Source organism: Hyaena hyaena, unplaced genomic scaffold (assembly GCF_003009895.1).
Source record: "Hyaena hyaena isolate Hyena2069 unplaced genomic scaffold, ASM300989v1 scaffold_1153, whole genome shotgun sequence".
Lineage (NCBI taxonomy): Eukaryota > Metazoa > Chordata > Mammalia > Carnivora > Hyaenidae > Hyaena > Hyaena hyaena.
Genome location: NW_024081781.1, coordinates 356,363 through 381,155, shown reverse-complemented (window position 1 = coordinate 381,155; position 24,793 = coordinate 356,363). Strand labels below are relative to the sequence as shown.

At 40.6% G+C, this 24,793-nt stretch overlaps 1 protein-coding gene across 1 annotated transcript in view; it reads right to left on the bottom strand.

Annotated features, from left to right (window-relative positions):
* PLG (plasminogen) overlaps window positions 1-24,038 on the bottom strand; it is a 44,351-nt gene extending 20,313 nt beyond the window's left edge. The window contains 10 exon segments of the mRNA XM_039222506.1: window positions 1,764-1,929; window positions 5,950-6,095; window positions 6,786-6,948; window positions 8,114-8,232; window positions 10,012-10,132; window positions 12,506-12,645; window positions 14,862-14,976; window positions 18,400-18,506; window positions 19,810-19,945; window positions 23,990-24,038. Coding sequence (XP_039078437.1) covers window positions 1,764-1,929; window positions 5,950-6,095; window positions 6,786-6,948; window positions 8,114-8,232; window positions 10,012-10,132; window positions 12,506-12,645; window positions 14,862-14,976; window positions 18,400-18,506; window positions 19,810-19,945; window positions 23,990-24,038 — 1,262 coding nt within the window.
* Between the last annotated feature and the right edge of the window lie 755 nt (window positions 24,039-24,793).

Here is a 24,793-nt window from a genome sequence, read left to right as displayed (position 1 = left end):
TTTTTTTTTTTTTTTTTTACTTTGTGCTGCAGGGTATATAGCTTATATTGCATTATTTTCAAGCTAACCTTTTCTTCTGTAATGTCTAATCTGATGGTAAGGCCATCCATTGGATTTTTCATTTGAGATATATATATTTAAATCTTGCCTTTTCCATTTGGCTCTCTTATAGTTTTCCTATATCTTTAGAATATCTACTTTTCTCTTTTATATTCATATTTCCCTTTAAATTCTTAAACACAATTATAATATCTTTTTAAAAAATTCTGTCTGCTAATTCGATCATTTCTGGATCTGCTTGTATTGACTAATTTTTCTCTTGACTCTGGATCTCGTTTAATTATCTTTGCATGTCTGGTAATTTTTACATTTATGCCAGACATCATTAGATGCCATATCACCTAGTGACTAAATTTTGTTGTTTTCTTCTAAAGAGACTTGAGTTTACTTGTGGCAAATAGTTCATTTACTTAGTGATTATTTTCATCCTTTAAGGATTGCTTTTAGGCTTTGCTGGGGTGTTTCTAGAATAGACTTTATTTTAGGAATACACTAAGTCTACCCCTAAAGTGTGACTTCTTTAGTCTTGATGAAATCTTCATGGTATCCCATGACGTCTCTCCTCTCTGGCTAGTCAGAATCTCAAATCTCTGAACACAAAATCTCCCAATGCTGTGTGAGTCCCGTAATCTCCACTTACCTCACCACTCCTTGCTAGTTGTTCTTTCTTTAGTACTTGTTCTTTGTCCTGAAAACTGTGGAATCTTTCCCTGTGCAGGTGCACCTTTATATTCAGCCAATGATTTAATGAGAACTGTGCATATTCCTTCAGCTTCATCTCATCATGGATCCTTTCTTATTATGACCCAGTCTACAAAATCCCTGCTGCTTCAATAATCCTAAATCTAATTTATTACGTACTAATTTATTTCCCTTTCTAAAAGTTCTCAGCCCTGTGGCACCTGTTGTCCATCATGTGAAAATAGTTTTTCCCTACATTTTATAAACATTTACAGCAGAAATGCTTGCCTTTGTCCATCTACCTGTCCATTTTGTTTATTGGCATCTGTATCCTTCCTGACTCTCATCTGCCCTTCTGCTTTTTCCCTTCACGTCCTGGCAACTCATACCCCTGCAGACCACTTGTGGTCAGGACCTATGTGTCAGTATAACTTAAGTGATATATATTATATTTTATGTATACTTATATATATAAAGTACATATATATGTATATATAAAGTATATATATGTATATATAAAGAGTATATATGTATATATAAAGTATATATGCATATATAAAGTATATATATATATATAGTATATATATGTGTATATATAAAGTATATATATATGTGTGTGTGTGTGTGTATATATATATATATATATATATATATATTCAGAAGTTGCAGTATGGAATGATAAAATTCCATAGTTGAAAGATCCCATTGATCTTTAGCAGGCATTATAGAATGGTACTCTCTCTAAGTTTTTGGCCATGTGTTCTCCTGAGCTTTCTACTGGTGTGATTGCAACACCTCTATACATCTTCTTTTTCTTTCACAAAACCACTTAGGAAAGATAGCCAGTTTCTAATGTCTCTACTTTCAGAGCTTTTGGTCAAAGGCAAGGGGCCTGAGACATTTTGCCTCACATGCTGGAGCCAGAAGAAATTTGGTTCTAAGAAGATAGCTTAAAGCATGGACCTTCTAACAGAGATTTAAGCTGGCTACTGTTCCTCTCATGGTTAAAATTAAAGACATACGCATCTGGGTAGCGTTGTGGGGTCTTCATATGTCGGTGTGGTACCATAGATGACCAAGATTGACATTTCTTCCCTGTGATAGTAGTAGATGACGTGCCTCTGTAACTCTGTCCGTTGCCCTGGTAGCACTCCTGGACCACAGGAGTTTGTTCAGGTGGTACTGAAACTGAAATTGAAGGAATCAACTAAGTAATGACTAGAACAGAAATATGTGAAGCAATTTGTGACACGAACAGAACGGTAATCTCTTGAAATTAACTTTGCTTTCTTTTCCCTATTGGCAGTCAGATGGCCTTGCAAAGAAAACAATAGCTCCATCACACTATAGAAGTTGAGTCACCTGACTTTCCCTGTAAATATTGAATTTAAAATTCAGGAAAAAACAAATGGGCCAAAGTACTTATAACTGGAAATTGCACTCATGTGCAAGTTCTCTTCCCTGGATGTGTCCACTGGATGCTCAAGAGAATAATTGGGTAAGAGCCCAGAGGCACATTCAGTAGTGTAAGCTACACATGGGGATTAGCTTCCAGTGGGAGCAGAAATGAAATCCTGGTGTGTGTTTCTCCAGGCCTTTTGCTCATAAAAAGCCAAAGCCTTAAGCTGCTAGGAGATGGGGTAAGAAATAGTTCCACATCCAAGAGCACCAGCAAAATGTCATTGCTTCTCAGGGAGGGAGAGAAGCAAAAACCTATTCCCCAGGAAAAGGGACAGGGAATTCTCTGGTGCCCAGGATCCTTCACTGACAGAGAACAGAAGTCTGGTACTCTTCCGCTTAAGATCCACCACAGACACAAGTTGGAATTTAGTTCCATGGAAAGAAGGAGCAAGAACATTAAGAAAACACTACCTTCAAAGGCAAGTGCACAGAGTCCATCTACAACTTAGGGTAGATTAGGAAGGTAGAGAGTGCCTACCTCCACCAAAAGCTTAGCATTGAACAACAAGAAACAGCAGTCTATCACTAAAGTCAGGTTTAGAGCAAGACCCCTCTGTGGTGCAAGCATTTTAGTAGTGTCTGCTAAAAACTGAGACTGGATAAGGAATCCCAAGAAAACTCGTGAGCACCCTCAAACTGTACTGTAAGGAATGAGAAGAGGACATGCAGAATGTGAAACCTGCTTAATTAAAGGCAACAATGCCAACTGAAATACTGTTCATCTTCTGATTAGATTGACTCAATTACCCACACAAGATGCTTAGAGAGGAGGGTGTCCATTTCAAAGTGTAAGTAATATTTACTGTAATCGCTACTCTTCTTCTACACGTAATGTCCCACATTTGATAAAAAAAATCACAAGGCACACCAAAAACGTCAGTAGTAAAGAAATTAATAGAACCAGACTCAGAGATGACTAAAACAGACTCTTAGAGATTGTGAGGTAGCTATGAATAATTCACTAAAACATCTTATAGCAAAGGTGAACGATATACATGAATAAGTGAAGAATTTCAGCAGAAGTAGAAAGGATAAAATGCAAATGGTAGAAATAAAAAACATGATGTTGGATATGAAGAAGTCCTTTGATGGGCTGATCAGCAGACTAGACACAATTGAAAAAGAATCAGAGAACTTGAAGATAAGTAAATAGAAATGATCTAAACTGGGGCTCCTGGGTGGCTCAGACAGTTAAGTGTCTGACTTTGGCTCAGATCATGATCTCATGCGTGGTTCATGAGTTTAAGCCTTGCATCAGGCTCACCGCTGTCAGCACAGAGCCCACTTCAGATTCTCTGTCCCTCCCTTTCTCTCTGCCCTTCCCCCACTCATTCTCTCTCAAATAAATAAACTAAAACTTAAAAAAAAGAAATTATCCAAACTGACACACAAAGAGAGGAAAATGTGAGGGGAAAGAAAAACAAATATATCAGAGGTATGAGGTAATATGAAATGGTAATTAGAGTCTAGAAAAGGAAAACAGAACGAGAGAGAACAGGAAAAATATTTTCGTAATAACAGCTGAGAATTTTATAAGAGTAATGAAAATCGACAATCCACAAATACAGGAAGCTCAGAGAACCTCAGGCAGGTTCACACATGTGGACGTACCATAATTAAACTGCAGAGAACCAAAGATGAGACAAAATCTTGAAGGCAGTCAGAGAAAAAAGAAGTATGAAATACTTAGGAACAAAAATAAGATTTCTGGTCAGAAACTATTCAAAACAAAATATAATGAAAGTGATGAAAGAAAAACAATTTAGCCTAGAATTCTACACTCACCAAAATTATTTTTTCAACTGAAGGCAAAATGAAGACTTTTTAAGACATACAAAAGCTGAAAGACTTCATTAGCAGCAGATCTGTACTACAAAAAATGTTAAAGGTTACATTTTTCTTTCTAGAAGAAATATGATACCTTATAGAAATTTGAATCTTCAAAAAGAAATGAAGAGCATCAGGAATGGGATAGATAGATGCATACATGCAGACAGACAGACACACACACATAATCACTTTAATTTATACTCACATTAAAATGTGACTATTCAGGCAAAAATAGTATCAATATATTGTGAGATTTATAACATAGTAGAAGTGAGCCCTTTGAGAATAGTAGCATAACACTTTGGACGGAGGAAATGGAAATGCAATATTCTAAGGTTCTTGCATTTCAAATTAAGGAAAGTAATATCATTTGAAAGTGGAATGTGATAGTTAAAGATGTATACGGTAAATATTGGAAAAAATAGTAAAAATATTAAAACTGGTTTAACCAATAAGCAAATGGTGGTGATAAAAGAGAATCAAAAAATATTGAGTGAACACAAAGGCAGAGAAAGATTGTAAAAGGAACAAAATTCAAACAGGATGAGTATAAACAACGTTTAAATCCAACTATATTAACAATTATATTAGGAGCGCCCGGGGGGCTCGGTCAGTTAAGTGTCTGACTTCAGCTCAGGTCAAGATCTCACAGTTTGTGAGCCTGAGCCCTGCATCAGGCTCTGTGCTGACAGCTCAGAGCCTGGAGCCTGCTTCAGATTCTGTGTCTCCCTCTCCCTCTTTGCCTCTCCTCTGCTCACTCTGTCTCTCTCTCTCTGTGTCTCTGTCTCTGCTCAAAAACAAATAAAAATATTTTTAAAAATTAAAAGTAAATAAAAATAAAAGTTACATTAAATGCAAATGCTAAACATCTCCATTAAAAGGCTGAGAGAAAAGAGATATCATACAAAGCACTAGTGAGAATGGAGCTGTAAGGTCTATATCCCTACAAGCAAAAGCAGACCGTAGCAGGCAGTTTTTCCAAAGATAAGGGGAGACATTACATAATAATGAATGGATCATTTCTTCAAGAAGACATAACAATCCTAAGTGTATATATGTCTAACAAAGAGTTCCAGAATACAGAAACACAAGACCAAGAAGATATGGACAAATCCATAGATAAAGTTGGAGACCTCACCATTCATCTCTCAGAAATCTATAGAACGGAAATTTAAAAAAAAAAAATAAGAAGGATTCAGAAGGGCAAAACAACACTAACCCACTTGTCCTGACTGGCCTTGGTAGGACGAATGGATCAAGAAGATGTGGTTTATCTATACCATGGAATACTACATGGCAATGAGAAACAATGAAATCTGGCCACGTGTAGCAACATGGATGGACCTTGAGGGTGTTATGCTGAGCGAAATAAGTCAGGCAGAGAAGGACAAATATCATATGTTTGCAAGTATAGGAGGATTGGGAGGAACTTAATGGAGGAACAAGGGGGAGAAGAAGGGGGGAAATGGTGCGGGAGATGGAGAGAGGCAAACCATGAGAGACTCTTGAATGCTGAGGACTCATGGGTGGGGGGGGGGGGGGGGAGATGGGCACAGAGGAGGACACTTGTGGGGATGAGCACCAGGTGTTATATGGAAACCAACTTGACAATAAACTATCTGTAAAAAACAACAACAACAAAAAAAAAAAACAACTCTACCCAACAACAGCAGAGCTACAGGCTTTTCATGAGCTCAGGGCACATTCACCAAGATGACCATATTCTTGACCTTAAAACAAGCCTCAACAAATTGACTGAATTTTCAATGATTGAAGATCATTGAAATCGTAGAGTACGTTCTCTGAACAGAGCAGAATGAAACGATAAACAAAGCTACTGTGTCTTGTGGCACCAGTTAAGTGGAAAAACCCAGAATGCCCTGGGGCCCTCGGTAAGCTCTCATTCCTCTTCCTTACCTGGCGTATCCAGTTGTTCTGAGGACTGTGGAGAGGACTCACAGGATGGGATCTTGCAGTATTCCCACCTCACTTCGCTGTCGGTTGTGTAGCACCAAGGAGACGTTTCTCCATCAGGATTGCGACAGTAGTTTTCTTCCAAATTTCTAAAAAAGAAGTGATTGGGAGTCCGGCTTTCCAAACAGGTTCAAAAAATAATGGTGCACACATGCTTGTTAATGGTGATATTGGGGAGGCATCCAGCTATTTCTCCAGGATGACACAAACCAAATAACAGGTGGGAACTTAAGCACAGAGAGATTCTACAGGATCCACAGAATTAGGGCACTGATGCTTCTCGCGGGTAAATGATGGGATTATATGCCTTGGCTGTGGATAGTCAAGCAAAATAGTCTTTTGCTGTGTGCTAGGCACTATGCTCAATGAAGAAAACACAATGGGTAGTTTCCACACGGTTTCTGCCTCAAGAAGGATACATCATAGCTGTAGAATTCAAGTATTCTCAAACCTTACTGTGCATTTAGTGGAGAGCTTGCAAAATATATTGTTGGGACCCATTCTCAAGTTTGTGATTTAGTGGATCTGGACTGGGCTCAAAAATATGCATTTCTAACAAATTCTGATGATGCCAGTCATGCTGGTCTGGGGAACTACACTTGAAGAATGAGTGTTAGAGGAAAGGCAGTGTAAAATTTCACTTCCCTTGCATATGACTTAGCCAGTTTCCATTCCAGAATACTTTAACGTAGGTTCCTCTAGTACCAAAGCCAAGGCCAAGTCAGTGGGATTTCATATTCCATTCAGCAGACAGGGATTGAGACCAGAGGCTGACTTACTTGCAAGGGAAGTTTTCAGGGGTCCTGTTGTGCTTGTGAGGGGTCTGTTCACTCCAGCGCTGACAAGTATGTCCAGATACTGTGACGGACACCGTCCCTCGGTAGTTTTCACCTTTGCCTTTCAGACACTGATACGTTGGGCCCAAAGTTGGTGGTGGTGTTGCTTGAATGGGGATAATAAATTATAATGAATATTTTTAAAATAAGGAATGCACAGATGGATATTGTAGGAGGGATGGAGGCAGGGAGTGTCAGCCTGTCTTCTGCTCATCCTCTCTTAGAATCTGGCACTTGAAAATTGTCTATCATTTTCAAAAGAAGTTGACTTGGTAGAGTCTATGAGATCATCTAATGAGGAACTCTTCCCAAGACAAGACCCATGGCTTCTTTCTACATTTTCTCTGCTCAGTTCACATTCATAGTAAGAGTCACATATACCAATGATACAACTTCCTTTGTGATGAATAAATTAGTCACTGAGTAAACATAACTGGAGAACACCCAATATTCCATAAAGCCAAACAACAAGGAGTCCATTGAAAGAAGACAAAAATTATCTCCGAAGAAAAGCATATGCATTCAGAAATCAAGAAATTCTTGAGAGGAAAAAAAAAAAAGATGACATAAAGAGAAAATGACATTCATAAAGGAGAGTACCTGATAACCTTCAGAGTCTCAAAGCATGATTGTCACATCAAAGAACAGGAAGCCACCATCAAAGTCTCCTGCACCTTTTTTAACCTTTGATGACTGTCCTTGTCTACATGTTTAGTCCTTTGTTACAGATTCTCACAGAAGGAAAATATTATAAAATTGTTTCTTCCAAGTCATTCCTGCCAAATCTCCCCCGAAGACTATCTTTCTGCTGCTCTCTCACAAGTCTGGCTTACTAAAAAACTGCACATCCAGAGGGATCTCTTTATTTACAAAGCAACAGTTACAAGGAACTCAGATTAATTTCAAATCCATGTACCAGAAAGAATGGGTCTGTTTTCCTTGAGCACTAGAGAAAAGTAGGATAGCAGAGAGACTTCCCCAAAACCTATATTGAACTGCACTCAGAAGAGGCAAGAAAAACAGTAACAAAACATAATCAGTAGAAGCTCTGATCAATTACCTACAGTAATCAATACATTGTTTTCAAAGAGCAATTACATCCCACAGGACTTATAGGGCACTTTTTAGGCACAGCACTCGAGCACTGAGGCAAGGTTTCTGCTTGTTTTTGTTTGTTTGTTATTGTTTTTTCTTTGTTTCATCTTGTTTGTTTCTATTCCAAGGGCAGATCAGGTGAGGCTCCCTGAGGACCGGGCATGAGCCATACTTACTACAGCGCGGGACATCACAGAACTCCCAGCGTTTGTTGGGGTCTGTGGTGAAACACCACGGGCGGGGCTCCCCATCAGGGTTACGGCAGTAATTCATCCTCAAGTTCTTGTTTGGAAACCTGGATGGGCAAGAGGATTTTAACAGCACTGAGCATTCACATTTATGGGAAAGAATCACTTCAAATGAGCAGATATTGAGCACCTGCCATGTGCTAGTCATGGTCCGGCGCCCAAGGAAATGACTGGATGAAGGCAGTCCTCAAAGAGATCACTATCTCATTAGAAAGATTGGCTCAATATTCCAAGGGCTGTTTTTCTAACAATGTATGTGTGCAAAAATCACAATCCTTTATCATTTTGGCTATGGGGAAAATTAATGTAAGCAAATTCCAGTTATTCAGCTGCAAATGATAGCCATTTTAAAACACAAAGTACTTGCTGACCAGGGATAGTCTTCTTAGACACTGTATAGTCAAGAAGTTGGCATCTTCATAACGTAAAGGAATGGTCTTTCTGGTCTACCAAGTTCTGGTCCTGTTAGCCTTTAAGCTTATAGAAACCTGAAGGTATAGGGTATGCTTCTGAAGCACTTGGCCAAATAGTGCCCCAGCAACCTCAGCAGGGACCTAGTGACTGAGACTGTGAGGTGCACGGCAGGCCTGTGGCCCTTCGGGCTTATTTCACGTCCCTCTCTGATGCTGTGACTATTCAGTCAGGATGGAGAGAGCAACCAGCAGTGGCTTCAGCAAGACTCTTCTAGTCTCTGGAAAGTGAATTTATCCAGTCTGGGTCTTGAGGCCTTTACCGTATTTCTTCTCTGAAGGCAAATGGCAATGGCTGTGTTTTAAACAAGCAATATGGAATGGGAGGTATAGAAATTCTGGGCAGTTGTGAGCTATGGTGAAATCTGTGGCTTAGTCCCATTTCTTATGAGTTTCATAAGCTGTATTATGGTTCTACAGTCATCATAGGGCAAAGAGACAGAAGAGAAAAAGCTGCAGGGAAGGAGGCATTTTCCAGTATAATTAATGCGAGGAGGACCCAGAAAACCTTACTCCAGGAATCATCATTATTTCTAGATCATGGATTCTTTTTTTTAAGTTTTTAATGTTTATTTAGTTACTTATTAAATTTTTTAACGTTTATTTATTTTTGAGAGACAGAGGGTGACAGAGAATGAGCAAGGGAGGGTCAGAGAGAGAGGGAGACACAGAATCCAAAGCAAGCTCCAGGCTCTGAGCTGTCATCACAGAGTCTGAAGCGGGGCTTGAACCCACAAACCGTGAGATCATGATGTGAGCCAAAGTCGGACACTCAACTGACTGAGCCACCCAGGAGCCCCTATATCATGGATTCTTATTCCGATTATTAATTCATGATCCCCTTTGGAACTCTGGTGGAAGTTGAAAATCTTCACCCCATAAAAATGCACTGATATAAATACACATAAAATGTTGGGGAATTCACAATCTCTAAGGCTTGTCCATAGATCATACATTAGGAAGCCTTGAATCTCATCAGTATAAAGGAAAAGGAAAGGAATAAAGAGAAGCGGGAAATACTTTGAAAATACACAAGTGAGATGTATTTGTATTTCTCAAAATTCAATGTGCATACGAATCAGCCAGGAATCTGGTTATAATGCAAAATCAGATTCAGAGGGTCAGAGATTCTCCATTTCCAACAAATTCTCAGATGATATCGCTCCTCCCTGCACCACATTTTTGGTAGCAACAATTTATACCTCAGTTGCAATCCTGTTGGAAGATATACACGTTCAAATTCAAAACATCAGATGTGTTCGCTTCCTGAGGAATGCTAAAATATCTAAATAACATTAAATGGCTCCTAGAGGTGTGAAGTTGTAAACATCTCATTACTTTTCCAGTGAGTCTTACTTGGAAGGAATATATCCATGGGCATGTGGAGTTTGAGAGTTCCAGGATTGGCATTCAGTTCCAGAGATGGTCTTGGAAATTTTGCCCTCGTAGTTTTCTCCGCTGCAGTGCATACATTCATCTGGGCAGAATGGAGAAGGAGGAAAGGAAGGAAGGAAGAAACTGAAATGGGTGAATCAAAAAAGAGTAAAAACTAGAAATGTCTCAAATCCCCCTTGCTGCTTGTTCATTTTTACTTTCCAACAATTGACTTGGCAATAAAATTGGCTGTAAAGATTCTTCTAATATAATCGAAAATGGCATTCTCTCCTTCAAATAGTAAAATTCATGTATTTTGGTCACTACCCCCTCAACTATTATACTCATGACCACATCCAGAAGTCCCATAATACCCTGTCCTCAAACTGGGATGCACTGGCCCTTGGTGGGTGAGAAGTGTATGGGGAGAAGGTGCATGTATTCTCAGAAATCTGTAAGTTCTCTATTAAGATTTTTAAATATTTGATGTCTTCATTTCAACAACAGTGTTTAACAATTTCTATGAAGTTATGGGGCGCCTGGGTGGCTCAGTCAGTTAAGCGGCCAACTTCTGCTCAGGTCATGATCTCACAGTTCATGAGTTCGAGCCCCACTTTGAGCTCTGTGCTGACAGTTCAGAGCCTGGAGCTGCTTCAGATTCTGTTTCTCCCTCTCTCTCTGCCCCTCCCCTACTCATGCTCTGTCTCTCTGTCTCTCAAAAATAAATAAATGTTAAAAAATTCTTTTAATTAAAAAATTTTTCTATGAAATTATTCTGTTCATGTGGATGACTGCCAGTCAGTTGAATTTGAGTGCCTGAGTTTTCATTTGTGCTCATGACCTCCCCAGAGACCAATATTCATCTAAAGTGACAGGCCTTCTATTTTATATTATAGCCACAGCCCCTCCTTATCTGTGGTTTTGTTTCCTGTGTTTCAGTTAGCTGCGGTGCACCACAGTCCGGAAGCAGATGATCTGACCTATCATCAGAAGGTCAACAGTAGCCTTAGGTTACATCACAATGCCTACGACATTTCCCCTCACTTCATCTCATCTTGTAGGCATGTTATTATCTCACGTGATCATAAGAGTTAAAGAGAGGCTATAGTATAGTAAGACATGGAGGTAGGGAGACCACATTCATGTAACTTTGAATACAGCATATTGTCATAATCATTCTTCTTTATTATCAGTTATTATTGTTAATCTCTTACTATGCCCTATTTATAAATTAAACTTTATTGTACGTAAGTACAGGGGAAGAACACCATAGCACATAAAGGGTTCTGTCCTGCCTACAGTTGTAGGCATCCACTGTGGGGCTGGGAACGTACCCCTGCGGCTAAGGCGGGGATGGGGGGGTACTCCTGTACTGAGAAGCATGGCTGGTTGTTTTTTGCCTTCTTACATTATTTAAAAACTGAAACTTTGGTTTGGAATTCTTTTTTTCCTATTTAAATTTTCATTCTTTACTTTTGGAATTATTGGAATATCAGTACAGCAGAGTAATGTATGATTTTAATTTTTATGGAATGATAAAAAAAACAGAAGCAGACTTGATACAAAATGATGCTCTCGTGTTAGTTAAGGGCCAAATGACCTCATAACATCGTATATCAATAAGCATCACTGTGGCTGGAACAAAGGTGGGAGAATTGAGCTGTCACAGGGTGCAGACACGACCCACACGGCCGCACAAATTCTGCCCTCATCCATTCCCCTTTGGTACCAATAAAGGTGGCAGAAAATAGGAAATGAAGAAAAGTTTTTCAATAGGAGATTCTTCAAATTTTTAGCATTTACTCTCAAGGTACACTATTCAACTGGTTGGTCCATGAAGATAGCAGATTGCTGGTTTAAAAAACTGGCTCTTTGCTTGGCTTCGATAAAACAGCAAAGTCTACCATATTAAATGAATGAATGTATTTGGATTTTATTGATTTTGTGGTTTTAACGATTTAATTGCAAATCTGTTTTTGGCTTTATACTGTGTAAGAGCTTTGAGCATAAGAAATAATATCTAGGAGCACCTGGGTGGTTCAGTCAGTTAAGCATCTGACTCTTGGTTTCAGCTCAGGTCATGGTCTCATGGTTCATGAGATCAAGCCTCACGTCAGGCTCTGCACTGACAGCACGGAGCCTGCTTGGGATTCTCTCTCTTCCCCCCTCTCTCTCTGGTTGCTCACACTCTCTATATCTCAAAATAAATAAACAAACTTAAAAAAAAATTGTGTCTAGAATTTACATCTAGTTGGATACTTGTACATATGAAGCAACATTTAAATAAAAATAATTAAGGTCAATAAGTAGGGATGAGTCTGAGCAAATTTTCGGTCTTTTCCCAGAGGTACATATAACACTCGATTTTGTCAAACATGCCACTAATTGATCATTAATAATCTCCCTGTAGGGAATCGCTCTACAGCACATTACAGATAGACGGCAGACGTAAACACACCCTAGAGCTGCTCCTGACCTTCGCACTCCGGAATGTTGCAGTAGTCGAATCTCTTGCTGGGGTCTGTGGTGTAGCACCAGGGTCCGTCCTCATCATTGTCGGGGTTCCTGCAGTAGTTCTCCTCCAGCCCCTCTGAAGGGTGCTTTTCGGGTGAATAGCTGTGGAGTGTGGGAAAGAATCCAGTGACTAGGCAGCTGACCCTTGAACAACACAGTCTGAACCGCGCGGGTCCGCTTACATGCAGATTGTTTTCAATAAATACAGCACGGGCTGCAATGTACTTTCTCTTCCCTATGATTGTCTTCATAACATTTTCTTTTCTCTAGACTACTTTATTGTGACGATACAGTCTCTAATACGTGAAACATTCAAAATGTATATTACTTGGCCCTTTATGTTATCAGTAAGTTTCCAGTCAGCAGGAGGCTATTAGTAGTTAGGTTTTGGGGGAGTCAAAAGCTATACATGGATTTTCAGCTGTGCAGGGAGTCCTAATCCTGTGTTGTTCAAGGGTCAAATATATTTTATAATTTTGGGGGGAAGTGAAAGAGAGAACACAGGCAGGGAAAGGCAGAGTGAGACAGAGAGAGAGAATCTCAAGCAGGCTCCATGCCCAGCACAGAGCCCAATGAAAGGCTCAACTTTACAACTGTGAGATCATGATCTGAGCTGAAATCAAGAGTCAGATGCCTAATCAACTGAGCCACCCAGGCGCCCCAAGAGTCAAATGTAGTTTAAAAATCAGTATGTTATTAGGAAGGCAGAATGAGATGCTATTCCCATCTGAGGTTCAAGGTTCTATCGTCCAAATGCATCTCAGCTATGTGCTTCAGCATTTGTATGGTCTGATTCTAAAGCTCTGCTGTTAGGCTGCTTCAGTACAGCAGCTAATATTTCCATTATTATGATATGGACAATCTTAGAAGTAGAGCCAAAGTGTTTTTATGCACAGTCAGTAGAAATATAAAGACCTCAAAAGCCTGCCAATTTCTTGATTCCTTCCAAATACCTGCTTTTTTCAGGTGCCTTTCACTCTGTGATAGTAGTAGTTAATGCCATTTCTGTCTGTGTGAACTACGCACCGGGAAATACTGAAATCTTTCTATACATTCTCTCATTTAGCTTTAGGAAAACCCTGAATGGGAAACATGCTATTATCCCTATTTTACAGATGAGAAAACTGAGGCACAGCAATGTCAAACAAAATACCCCTTGCGTCAGTGTGAATACCTAATTAACTAGTATCCCAAGTTAAAATCAACCTGTCTGATTCCAAATGTGTGGGGGTGGGTAAAGTTAAGCTCATTTCCTGTTCTAGAAATTAGGTGCTGTGTCAAGATAAAAATTAGATTAAAAGCCCAAGTCTTAGAGTCTAAATGGCAGATTTCATTTCTGTTTTTCCGTGTACATGTTTTTGATAAAGTGCCTCCTTCTCGGGGCCTCAGTTTCCACATCTGCTGGGGTCGAGATGGCCTAGATAATCTCTAAAGTCCCTGACTCTGCCATTTGGTTTGATCGCTTTTCCTCTATAAGCAGTATGTCTTGGGAATATTCTATCAGCCCATCTCTACGAGATGGGCCTTTTATTGAGGGGGGGGGGCAGGTCGTAGATGCTAAAGTCCTACCTGATAAGCACTGTCACTAAGAGTTGATGAGAATTATTACTGTCAATGCCACCTAATGCCATACTGGGGAAAGCACAAAAAGAATGACACTAAAATAATAATAGGCAAGGTGCATGATAATCTGGTTTTGGTTTATGTTCTATTTGCTCCTTTGCTCTGCAATATTGAGGTGAACACGTGGGGAGGGTTCTCACTTGGTATGTTTGGTTTAGACTAATCTTGTCCTAACCAGGATCATCTTTGCTCTCTTCTCAGAGTCAGCCTGGGATTCGTGGTTTTATTGTTCTTTTCCACTAGGCATCCTTCCACATTCCAGCTCTTCCAAAACAGTACACACACAAGAGCAAATGGAAGGCAACCATTCTCTGCTTTTGTGTTATAAATAACTAACCCATTCACATCAACCTCAATAAGGCTCTCTCCATACCGGTTTATTCACAGATTCTGGTTTGATTCAGAAGTAATGGCGGTTGGTGGGGGGGGGGATGCCTGGGTGGCTCAGTTGGTTAAGTGTTGGACTTTGGCTCAGGTCATGATCTCATTATTCATGGGTTCAAGCCCTGCATCGGGCTCCATACTGGTACAGAGTCTGCTTGGGATTCTCACTCTTTCCTCTCTCTCTGCCCCTACCTTGTTCATGCTCCCTCTGTCTTTCTCTCTCTCTCAAGATAAATAAATAAACTTAAAAAAAAAAGAAGTAATGGGATCATTGTAAATATAGCAGGCGAACATGTAGATGAGCGACTTACTTAGGTATGTGCGGAGAATTGTCACTCCATTTTTGACAGGTGACACCATTCTTCGTCTTGGACATTGTTCCCCTGTAGCTCTTCCCGTTTCCAGTCTTGCACTCTGAAAGATAGACTGAAGGGGGAACCACACAGCGGTCAAACCCTCACAAGAAGCACTGCGAAGAAACCCTGCACCACTTAGTTGTGTTGAAGACTCGCCTACGAGACACCATTTTCCTACTCCCCAGAAACACCATGTTGTGCATTTTACATCCACGTGAGCGCTGTGGTTCACCAAGCTGTTTGGTGCTCTGATGGATTTATTCAAAACCGCAGCCCCTCTGTGTACCAGGTACCATGTTGGGTGCTGGAGACACGTGGCCCTACCCTCATGGTGCTTCCAGTCTAGGGGAGTCAGAGGGGCTGGTTACAAAAAGTAATCAAGGTCACAAATCATGAACCGAGGTAACCTCATGGTCACATAGGTAACAGAGAGAACAAATAACATGAGGAGAGAGTCAAGGGAAATGGGGACGGGGCTTTTCGGGCAGAGTAGGAAGCAGGCTTTTCAGAGGTGGGAAGAGACCCAAGCCACTTCTGTTTTGTTTTGTTTTGTTTTGTTTTGTTTTGTTTTGTTTTTTTAAAGTGACTATATCATTTTTTTAAAATATTTTTATTTTATTTCTAGGAGAGAGAGAGAGACAGCATGAGCAGGGGAGGGTCAGAGAGAGAGGGAGATACAGACTCTGAAATAAGCTCAAGGCTCTGAGCTGGCAGTCAGCACAGAGCCCGATGCAGGGCTTGAACCCACGAACCGTGAGATCATGACCCAAGCGAAAGTCGGACGCCTAACCGACTAAGCCACCCAGGCGCCCCAAGCCACTTCTGTTTTTTGAGGCTCCCAGTATTTTAGATATAAAAATATGCCAGAGTTGTACACTTGAGTGTGTACAGTAGACCCTCGCAACTAGCCTCCATTTAACCAGCTCACTGATTAGCCAATAGGCGCCCACCCACTTTTAAAACACATTGTCAGATGCCCACCTGTGCGCTGCATGTGTAAGGTCACTTTCCAGTGCCTCCACCCACTTCTGTTTTACACTCACAAGAGTCAACTATTTTCATCATCAAAACCTTTTATATAGCTATATTTGATTTAAGAGGATCTAAACTGAGAAATGATGTGAAAAAAATGTAAAGAAAATTTAAAAAAAAGAAACTAAGATGAATGCTTTTTAGGACTTGAAAGACTTGAATAGTCTTTAAAAAGGCTATCGAACCCAATGAGGACAAACCAATCATACATTTGGCTATATAATTTTGGGTGGGAAATCCTAAAAATACAAAGATATTTTACAGTCAGATTGATTCATAGATGTCTCTAGACCCTGCTTCACTTCAAAGAGATGGAGGCCAATTATCCCAGACAGTGCACTCAGAGCGTAGTTCATGCAGGAAGTGCACCAGATAATTGCTATGGGTGGCCCCATATTCAAAGAAAAAAATGTCCACTCTACATCAAAAGGTGTCAATGTAAATTGTGTTTTCTATGAAAATATAAAATATTTAAGGTCTATTTGTGTCATCTTCTATGATTTCCTGCCAAGTTCTTAAATTGATTGATCAATTCTCTGGGGCAAGTACTTCTAGCACACCTACAGCAAATGCTTTTAACCCAGGATTGTGTATGAGGACTGCAAATATATCTTCATTAAGATTAGCTATGGCAGTAGACATACTTCCATGATCAAAAGTGTAAACTGAAGGTACTCTGGAGGCCCAGGGGTCAGAGGAGATTTTTCAGAGAAGGTGATCCTTGAGTTGAGACGTGGGAGGTGAGAAGAGTCTAGCTGCGGAAAGACCAGAATAGGGTCTAGCATGTGGGAGGAACAGATACAAGCCCAGTGTAGAAAGGCCTAGTGAACCAAGCAAATGGGGTGGGCTTAAATAGTACAGGTCCCAGTAGTATTAGCTTAAGTATTTGGATTTTATTCTAAGGGCATGAAGAGTATCAAGCAAGGAAGTTACGGCCCATCTGTGGCCATGGCTTGGCCAGTGATGGTGATGGCTTAGACCCAGGTGGCGGCAGTGGCTGTGGTGGCGAGGGGCAAATGTAAGTGGGATCTGACATTGAGTATTCCCAGAAAAACTCGGGCAGGGAATGTAGCAGCGGATCGATGTGCTCCAGTAAAGAAACCAGCTCCATAAAATGACTTGACTTTTGACTTTTTACCTCTCTTCTGTTTGTATGTACCCGCTAGAGTTTGTATAACCTTTTGCTTCTTTCCATCACCTTGAAAACAAGCAACTATTCAGCTATTCAAGCTAAGCCTAGCAATCACCCCCAAGCTCCTTCTGGTTAACAATTTACGAAGGATTTATTTAAATGTTAGCATTTTGCAAGGAAAATCCTGCCAATCCATTTTTTTTTAAATCTAGTAGGTAACCCTATACAGCTCACCCTGCACTGACTTGTAAAAACTAGTAACTTCAACAGATAAACTTCAGATTTACTTTGCACTTGAATCTCAAGAATTAGAGATAAATAGTGGTAAGAAAGGGAGTGTAACAGGCACACAGCTAATTAGACCTTGGAAGATGAACCAATGCATAGAAATAATCCTAACCTAAGGAAATACTTCAAAAAATCTTATTTAGAGCTTTGTGGTGAGATCGGAAAGAATATTGCAGGTGATTGTCAAGAACACATGATAGAGGATGTTTCTTGTTGTCTTTAAAACCTGTAACACAGAATATTTGGAAAGCTACATTGTTATTATAAATAGTCTTACTCCTAGTCAACAACAGAGTCCAGAGTAGTTTTTAAAGTGTCACACAATCACCTAACTCTTCAGGCATTCTTAATGGGATTTTGCATATCTAAAAGGACACGCAATTTCCTAGGAGTCTAGACCATCTGTTGTCCTAAACAATGGGACCCTTGATCCAGAATTTTCAAGGAAATTATGGAAAAGCAACTGGGGTTGCACATTTTCAAAAGATCAGATTTCTGAGTCTGAGGGAAATACAGATCGTGACACAAGCACATCAGAAAAGTTAAAAATGAAAGTAAGTATTTTGTCTGTACACAAATGTTACTGGAGATTTAAGGCACCTTGGATTTTCTTTTCCCCAGGGTTCAGTCCAGAAGCCGGGGCCCAAGGACCATGGTCCCTGCAGAGCAAAAAACCTAAGACCAAAGAGAACAATGGACTCCCCTCTCTTCAAAGTTGAATATCTTATGTTCAGGGTTATAGAGGCAGAAGGGATTCTGTCAGTTCAATTCCTTCATGTTCAAATCAAGAAAAATGAAATCTAAAAGGGGAAATAATATATACTGAAGTTGACATATTGAATTAGCGACCAAATCTTATCTTGAGTCTGAACTCAATTTCTCTGCATGATAGTGCCTCCATTCTCTGGTCTATCTGCTAAAGGACAGATATAAAAGAGGAAGTGGGGAGGGGAGGAGAAGGAGGGGGAGGGGCAGGGGGAAGGGTGGGGAGGCAAACAAAGAAGGACAGGAACAGGAAGAGGAAGAAAACATTGTACTCACTCTTCTTTTCAAATAAAATCACATCTCTCATCCTGAAAACAGCTGAATTCTTGCTGTTTTCAGCCATGATCACACATTGCTGCTCTTTACTGTGATATTGGAATGACCTGCAGAAGAAAATCAGGAAACACAACAAATGTTTTCCCCTATTAAAGGAGAGTAAACTTGTGTTAATAAATAAGAGACTCAAAAGGTAATTGTATCTCTTGATGAGTCGTGAAGCTCAGAATGGTTAGTTTCCATCGGATTTGGCCCAGTTAACAGTGAAGTGCTATAAAAGGATACATCAGCAGGGCAGTTCTTTGTGTTTTCCTCCACCTTTACCTTCTCCTCCTCCAAAGTTTCCCTTTCTGTTTCAACTTCTCTGCTTCTCTGCTCTTTCTTCATTCTTTTTTTTTTTTTTTCTAGTTCAGTGCTAGAATATTTGCTATTATGCTGGAAAGAACCAACTCAGATTGCCCTTTCCAAGATGGTCTATATGACTTCTGGGCTCCTAGAATTTCGCCTTGACTTCAGCCTCTACATTTCCTCACTTCTCCATTTACCTCAACCTCCTTGACCATCCCCGTGGTCTAGCCGTGGACATTCAGTCTGGCATTCAAAACCATCCTCAGCTGTCTTTCCAGATCCAGCTCCTCCACAAGCCCTTCTTTAGCCAACTTGGTCTCTTCACTGTCCTGTTCAGGGGCCATGAGGCTCCCTGAACCTGGAATGCCTCCTGCCTCGTCAATACATCTCACTCACCCTTCAAAGCCCTGTTCCCCTTAGGCTTTCTCCAGCCTTCTCAACCCTTAGGAATTGTTCTTTCCTCTGAATCTTTTTGAAGCACCCACTGGTTATGTGCCTGTATTCTTAAAAAATTTTTACATTTTGTCCAGTTTCTGTGACTACACCATAAACACAAAAAGTCAAACATCGCATCCTGCAACCATATAACAAGCTATCATATGCTGATATAGATCATGTATATCATGTATGCTGGTGATATATGTCCTGTATATCATGTATGCTGGTGATATAGGTCATGTATATCATGTATGCTGGTGATATAGATCATATATATTATATATGCTGGATCACTGTATCCATGTTCTTGGTGCCTCAGGCACAGGACACTTCCAGTCACATGATCCTAATTAAATATTTACTGGTGATGATGTCAAAAAACTATAGCTCAGAACAGCAGCTGATGATGTCATGTGTAAAAATAACATCCTTTGGGGGCAGTTTTCTAAAAGAGATGCAAATAAACTTTAACAAATAGTCATTTCAAACTCCGATCCCATGAAATTCCTCTTTCCTCTCAAATCCTATTTTTGTTAATAAATCCCTGAGCAAATTTCTTGCTATCAAAATAAAAGGGTCTCAAACAGTAGAATCTCTGCGTGTGACCTGTAACGGAGGAAATACCTGCAAATGAACCCTATTTCCTCCTCGCATCTTGCTGCACATTCTTCTACGCTTCCTGCTGACAGCTGCTTCTTGGTGAGGCTTACCAGAGATGCCCCCTGGGTATTCACATAGTCATCCAGGGGGTCTCCGAGACCTGCAAATGGAAAGTAAAAGTGGGATAATTGTTAAGATTCATCAACACCATTGTTCAGTTATCATGACTTCATAATCATCTATTTGCTTTGCATCAACCAAATAAAACTTGCTGCTTTCTTGGAAAGCAGAACGGGTGTCATGAATAAGAATGTTTAGTCAGGAAAACAGTTCCATTACTGGTTTGCGTTATATTAAAAGATCAACTGGAGGGCGCCTGGGTGGCTCAGTTGGTTAAGCATCCAACTCGGTTTTGGCTCAGGTCAGGATCTCACAGTTGGTAGGTTCGAGCCCCCATTGGGCTTTGTGCTGACAGTGCAGAGCCTGCTTGGGATTCTTTTTCTCCCCCCTCTCTCTCTGCCCCTTCCCCTGCTCACACTGTCTCTGTCTCTCTCAAAATAAATAAACGAAAAAATAAATTAAAAAAAAATAAAAGATCAACTGGACTGATAGTTAAGGTTAGAATTATGTAACAATTTCTGATACTACATTAATGGGCATGAAACCTTAAATAAGAATAAATTTGGTTTGTTTGCTATAGAACACCACACCATGACAGAACAGTAAGAGACCACCAGGGGCCACTAGGTTAGCAATTACTGATGTTGATTTGTCCATCGCTGGCTATAAACCCAACATGGAGGCCATTCCTTGATTTCCAACAGTATAAACTTTGGTTGTGACTATTACTTAAACTGATGTGACAGACGTCCTCTGAATGTTTCCATCATGAGGTACAAAAATGTTGGTGAGTTGATGATTTTAATACATAAGGCCTGAACTAAGTCTCAACCACTACACAAGGTCATTTTTACACTAGTCTTAGTACAGTGACATGTCACTCTTAATTAAAGAGAAATCATTTTTTTCCACAATGATGACAGGTATCTGACATTTCTGAGGAAATTATAAAAAAGCAGGGCCTGGGACAAACACTGGCCTTGATTTTTCTGGGAGGTGAAATCTGAGGCCAAGACTCTGTCCCAGGGCTGCTCTGCCCCTCGCCACCTCAGAGAGTGTTCCCACCAGAGCTACAGGAATGCTCTCTGTCCTGAGGCCCCCAGGCAGCACCTAAACTGGTTTAGACACCTCTACTCCCTGCCAGAGACGATGGCCTCCCCACTTTTCGCTTTTGGTGTGGAGCCTTGGTGATGTTCCCAGGGTGACAGGCCAGAAGAGGTTAACAAAATGAAGACAGCAAAGTTGCCTAAAGTTTGCATAAATGGGATTAGGCAACATGGCGGCCTTGACCAGTGGAGGGGAGTGGTGGGGACCGAAGCCAGGCTGAGTAGGTTGAAGAGTGACAGGAGCCCTGGAGCCTCAAGAGAAGGCAAGTCTTCAGAAGCCTGGCTGTGAAAGCAGCTTTTCCCAGAGCGGGAGTGCCACCCCGGAAGTTTTGTTAAAGATGAGACATTCTAGAGCTTGTTTAGATACCTATGAAAAGTATCCACTAGGAAGGATCATTAGGGGTCAACCCCTCATTCTCAGAAAGGCCCTCCCTGCCCACCTTGGGAAGACCAGGGGCACAGGGGAGACTCATTCGAGCAGGAGACAAGCCACGTTCTGGAGGCCACCCTCCCTTCCTTCTGCTATTTGTCCTCCCCAATTTAGGATACTCCAAACTGGAAGGTGGCTATGGAACAGGAAGTGGCTGATATAGTTTAAATTTAATGCACCAGAAAGCACTGGGAAAACATTTCAAGGGATTATGGAAAACTAGAGATTTTAGACCCGTATCCACACCTTCCTCCTGCATTTCCCCTCAACTTGAGCTCCCATTTCCAAGAAAAGGTGTGCGTGGGATAATTCTATAGACTGGGATGTGACTTAAAAAACAAACACAGCAAACACAGCAACTCTGGAAAGCATATCCTATAAAGACGTAAACTTTCTGAAGAGTTCTTAGAAAGTTGAGCAGGCCGGGTTGTATAAATGATTCCAGGACAAGAAAATTTCCATTTCCATTACCCTTTAATTAAGTTACCTTAATTATGTTATTACATTTCATAGCAAAAAGCTGCTGAGATCACCCGAGGAGCTGATATCTCAAAGATATATCCCAAAAGAGAACACAGCTCTTTCTTTTTCTCTTGAAAAGTTTTCCCACATTATTTTCTTTAACTTCAGGGCTATATCACAGTGGGGTGTCATACAACTTATCATTTGACCAAGAAATATTAAACACATCTTTTTAGTAAGAAAAGTAAGTTTGTATTCTAGGCCAAAAGCAGGTGTATATTGCCACCAAAGCAAATGCATTGTGTTTATAATGTGGTGGGTGTTTTTTGTTTAATCACTGTGATGTGGATACGTACACCCGTGCTTGCGTGTTTGAAAGAAAAGTCTTGGTGGTTCATGAAACCGCCGAGAATGGCTGTAAAGGGTATTTTTCCCCCTCTCCAGTCATGTCTGTGCCCTGGAAAGATGACACACCTCCACGGACACAGAGAGTAAAGCCTTCCTTTCAAAAAGAGTCTATGAAAGTCTCCCCTGCCAGGTTGGAGAAAACTTACGTTAATTCTATTGCAGAAGGGTTTGCTCTCCCATTTTGATGTGACTCAGTGTCGCTTCACAGGCGGTCTGGGTCCTGTTTTCCACAGGCTAACACAGAAGATGGAGACCTGCACCCCCACAAAGGACCGTTGTCCACAAAAAATCTCTTTGTGTGATCTTCTGTTCTGTATTTCTTTGGTATTTCTTTAAATGGCTCTGCTAACTTCAAATATATTTAAGTCTAAAGAGCAACCTACAAAGTTTTACCTGGCAGAATTTAAAAATTGAATTTCAAGTATCTTTTCATTGTTTGTATGAAGAGCTACCATCATAAAATATGGTTTTATTTATATGAAATGTCTAAAATCAGCAACTCAGAGACATAAAGTAGATTGGCGATTGCCAGGGGCTGGGTAGGGATGGAGGTGAGGGGATGGGGAGGGGGACTCGAGGTGACAGCTAAGGGGCATGGAGTCTCTCTCTAAGATAATGGAAATGTTCAAGAATGTATTGTGGTGATGGTGGCATAACTCTGAGTATTCTGAAAACCACTGGATTATATGCTTTCAATGGATGAATTGTATGTGAATTGTAATTCAATAAAGCTGTCCAAAAAAAACAAAAAAACAAAAAGCAAAAAACCTATAAGGACATGCTTAGAATATTTTAAAGAAAGTTTAAACAAAGTTGAAAAGTGAGAAGAGCACCAGATTCCTTCCAGAAAAGCTGTGGTTTAAATTCTGGTTTCTTCACTTCCTGGACTTGGGAGTTGGCGGCAAAAGAGACATAATGTATTTTCCCTACATATGGATTTCCTCTTCTGTAAAATGGGGATGAATATATTACCGTACCTATCACAGAGGCTAACTAAGCTAGTAGTATCTAAGGTCACACACACACACACACACACACACACACACACACACACACACACGTATGTATGTATAAAAGCATGCTTGGTCTACCTCAAGCACTATGTGAATAGCTGTTGAATTCTTCCATGTACACATCGTTCTGCAAATCAATGTCTGGATTTCTCCAAGCATAAGAAGTAAACTTATATGTGTGGAAGACTCACTTAAAGCCGAAGCAGGCAGAGAACTGATGACCACCACCACAGACTGGTCAAAGAACACAGTCAAAGAGATAGTTCACTGCTTATCTTTGAAAGTGAGGAGAATACAACACCCTAACAAAAATGGTCTCAATCAACCAAACTGAGGGCCCCGGCAAAGGGGCCCACAACTTTTGGGGTCTCTCACTTCCGTGGGCTATCATTTCCACTACAACAACCATCACTGGGGTGCAATCTTTTAGATTTAAAAAGTCATTCATTATTTCCTCTGCCCACTGGTTTTTAGCACTCACAGAGAAATGAAACTTAGCTCTTAGAGAATCCTTCAATCTTACGTGTAGATTTGATTTGGGACTCTCATGAATCAAAAGCCAAATTAAATCAGTTGCACGGAAAGCCATCATGTATTCTATTTTTAGGATATCGCTAGGAAAACCATTTTAGCTAAAGTAGAACGAGCACACCCTTTGTTCTTACCTGATTTCAGAAATAAAAGAAGTAGAAAGACGACTTCCTTGTGTCCCATTTTGGGACCGGCCAGCAGTGCCCAGAAAACTGGGTGTCCCGATCCCAAGATGTTATTGACTTACAGGAGAGGAAATGCATCCACAAACAAGATAATCCCATGGAGTTAATTATTCTCTGAGACGCCCATCGCCACTGTGCTCTGAAGGGTTCAAACATTACCTGGGCTGGAGGATCTTACAAAATGTTTGTGAGCCAAATCTGCAATAGATGCTGGGAAGTGGTGAAAGCTGTCCCGCCCCTCCCTGCCCCAGGCTGTCTTCTTATCTCCCGATCCCTCTCCTCTCCCCACCAAGCCTACAGTCTTCCTCACCAAGCCTACGGTCTTCCCCACTCTGTCTTGTCTCCTTTCTCCTCTCCTTCCCTGGCTTTGGGCAAAATGGCGGGGGAGAAGGGGCCAGAAAGAAAGAAAGAAAATCACACTAATAGCCAACTCTGCTGAGAACTTTCCTAGGCCAGTCATTCTTCTAAGAGGTACATATGCACAGTTTCACTCACCCTTCAAAACATGAGCAATATTAATATCCCTTCTTTAGAGGAGAGGACCCGGGCTCAGAAAGGTTAATTTTCTCAAGGTTATTTAGCTGCCAATGGTTGAGGCTAATAGACCTGACTGTGTAGACCTTAGATTATTAACATAATTGAGGACATTGTCGTTCATATCCACACATCCTACCAAACAATCTGGAAATTACTACGAAAGTTAAAATACTTTATTATCAAAATTTCTTTATGCCCAGTGGACTCACGTGCTTT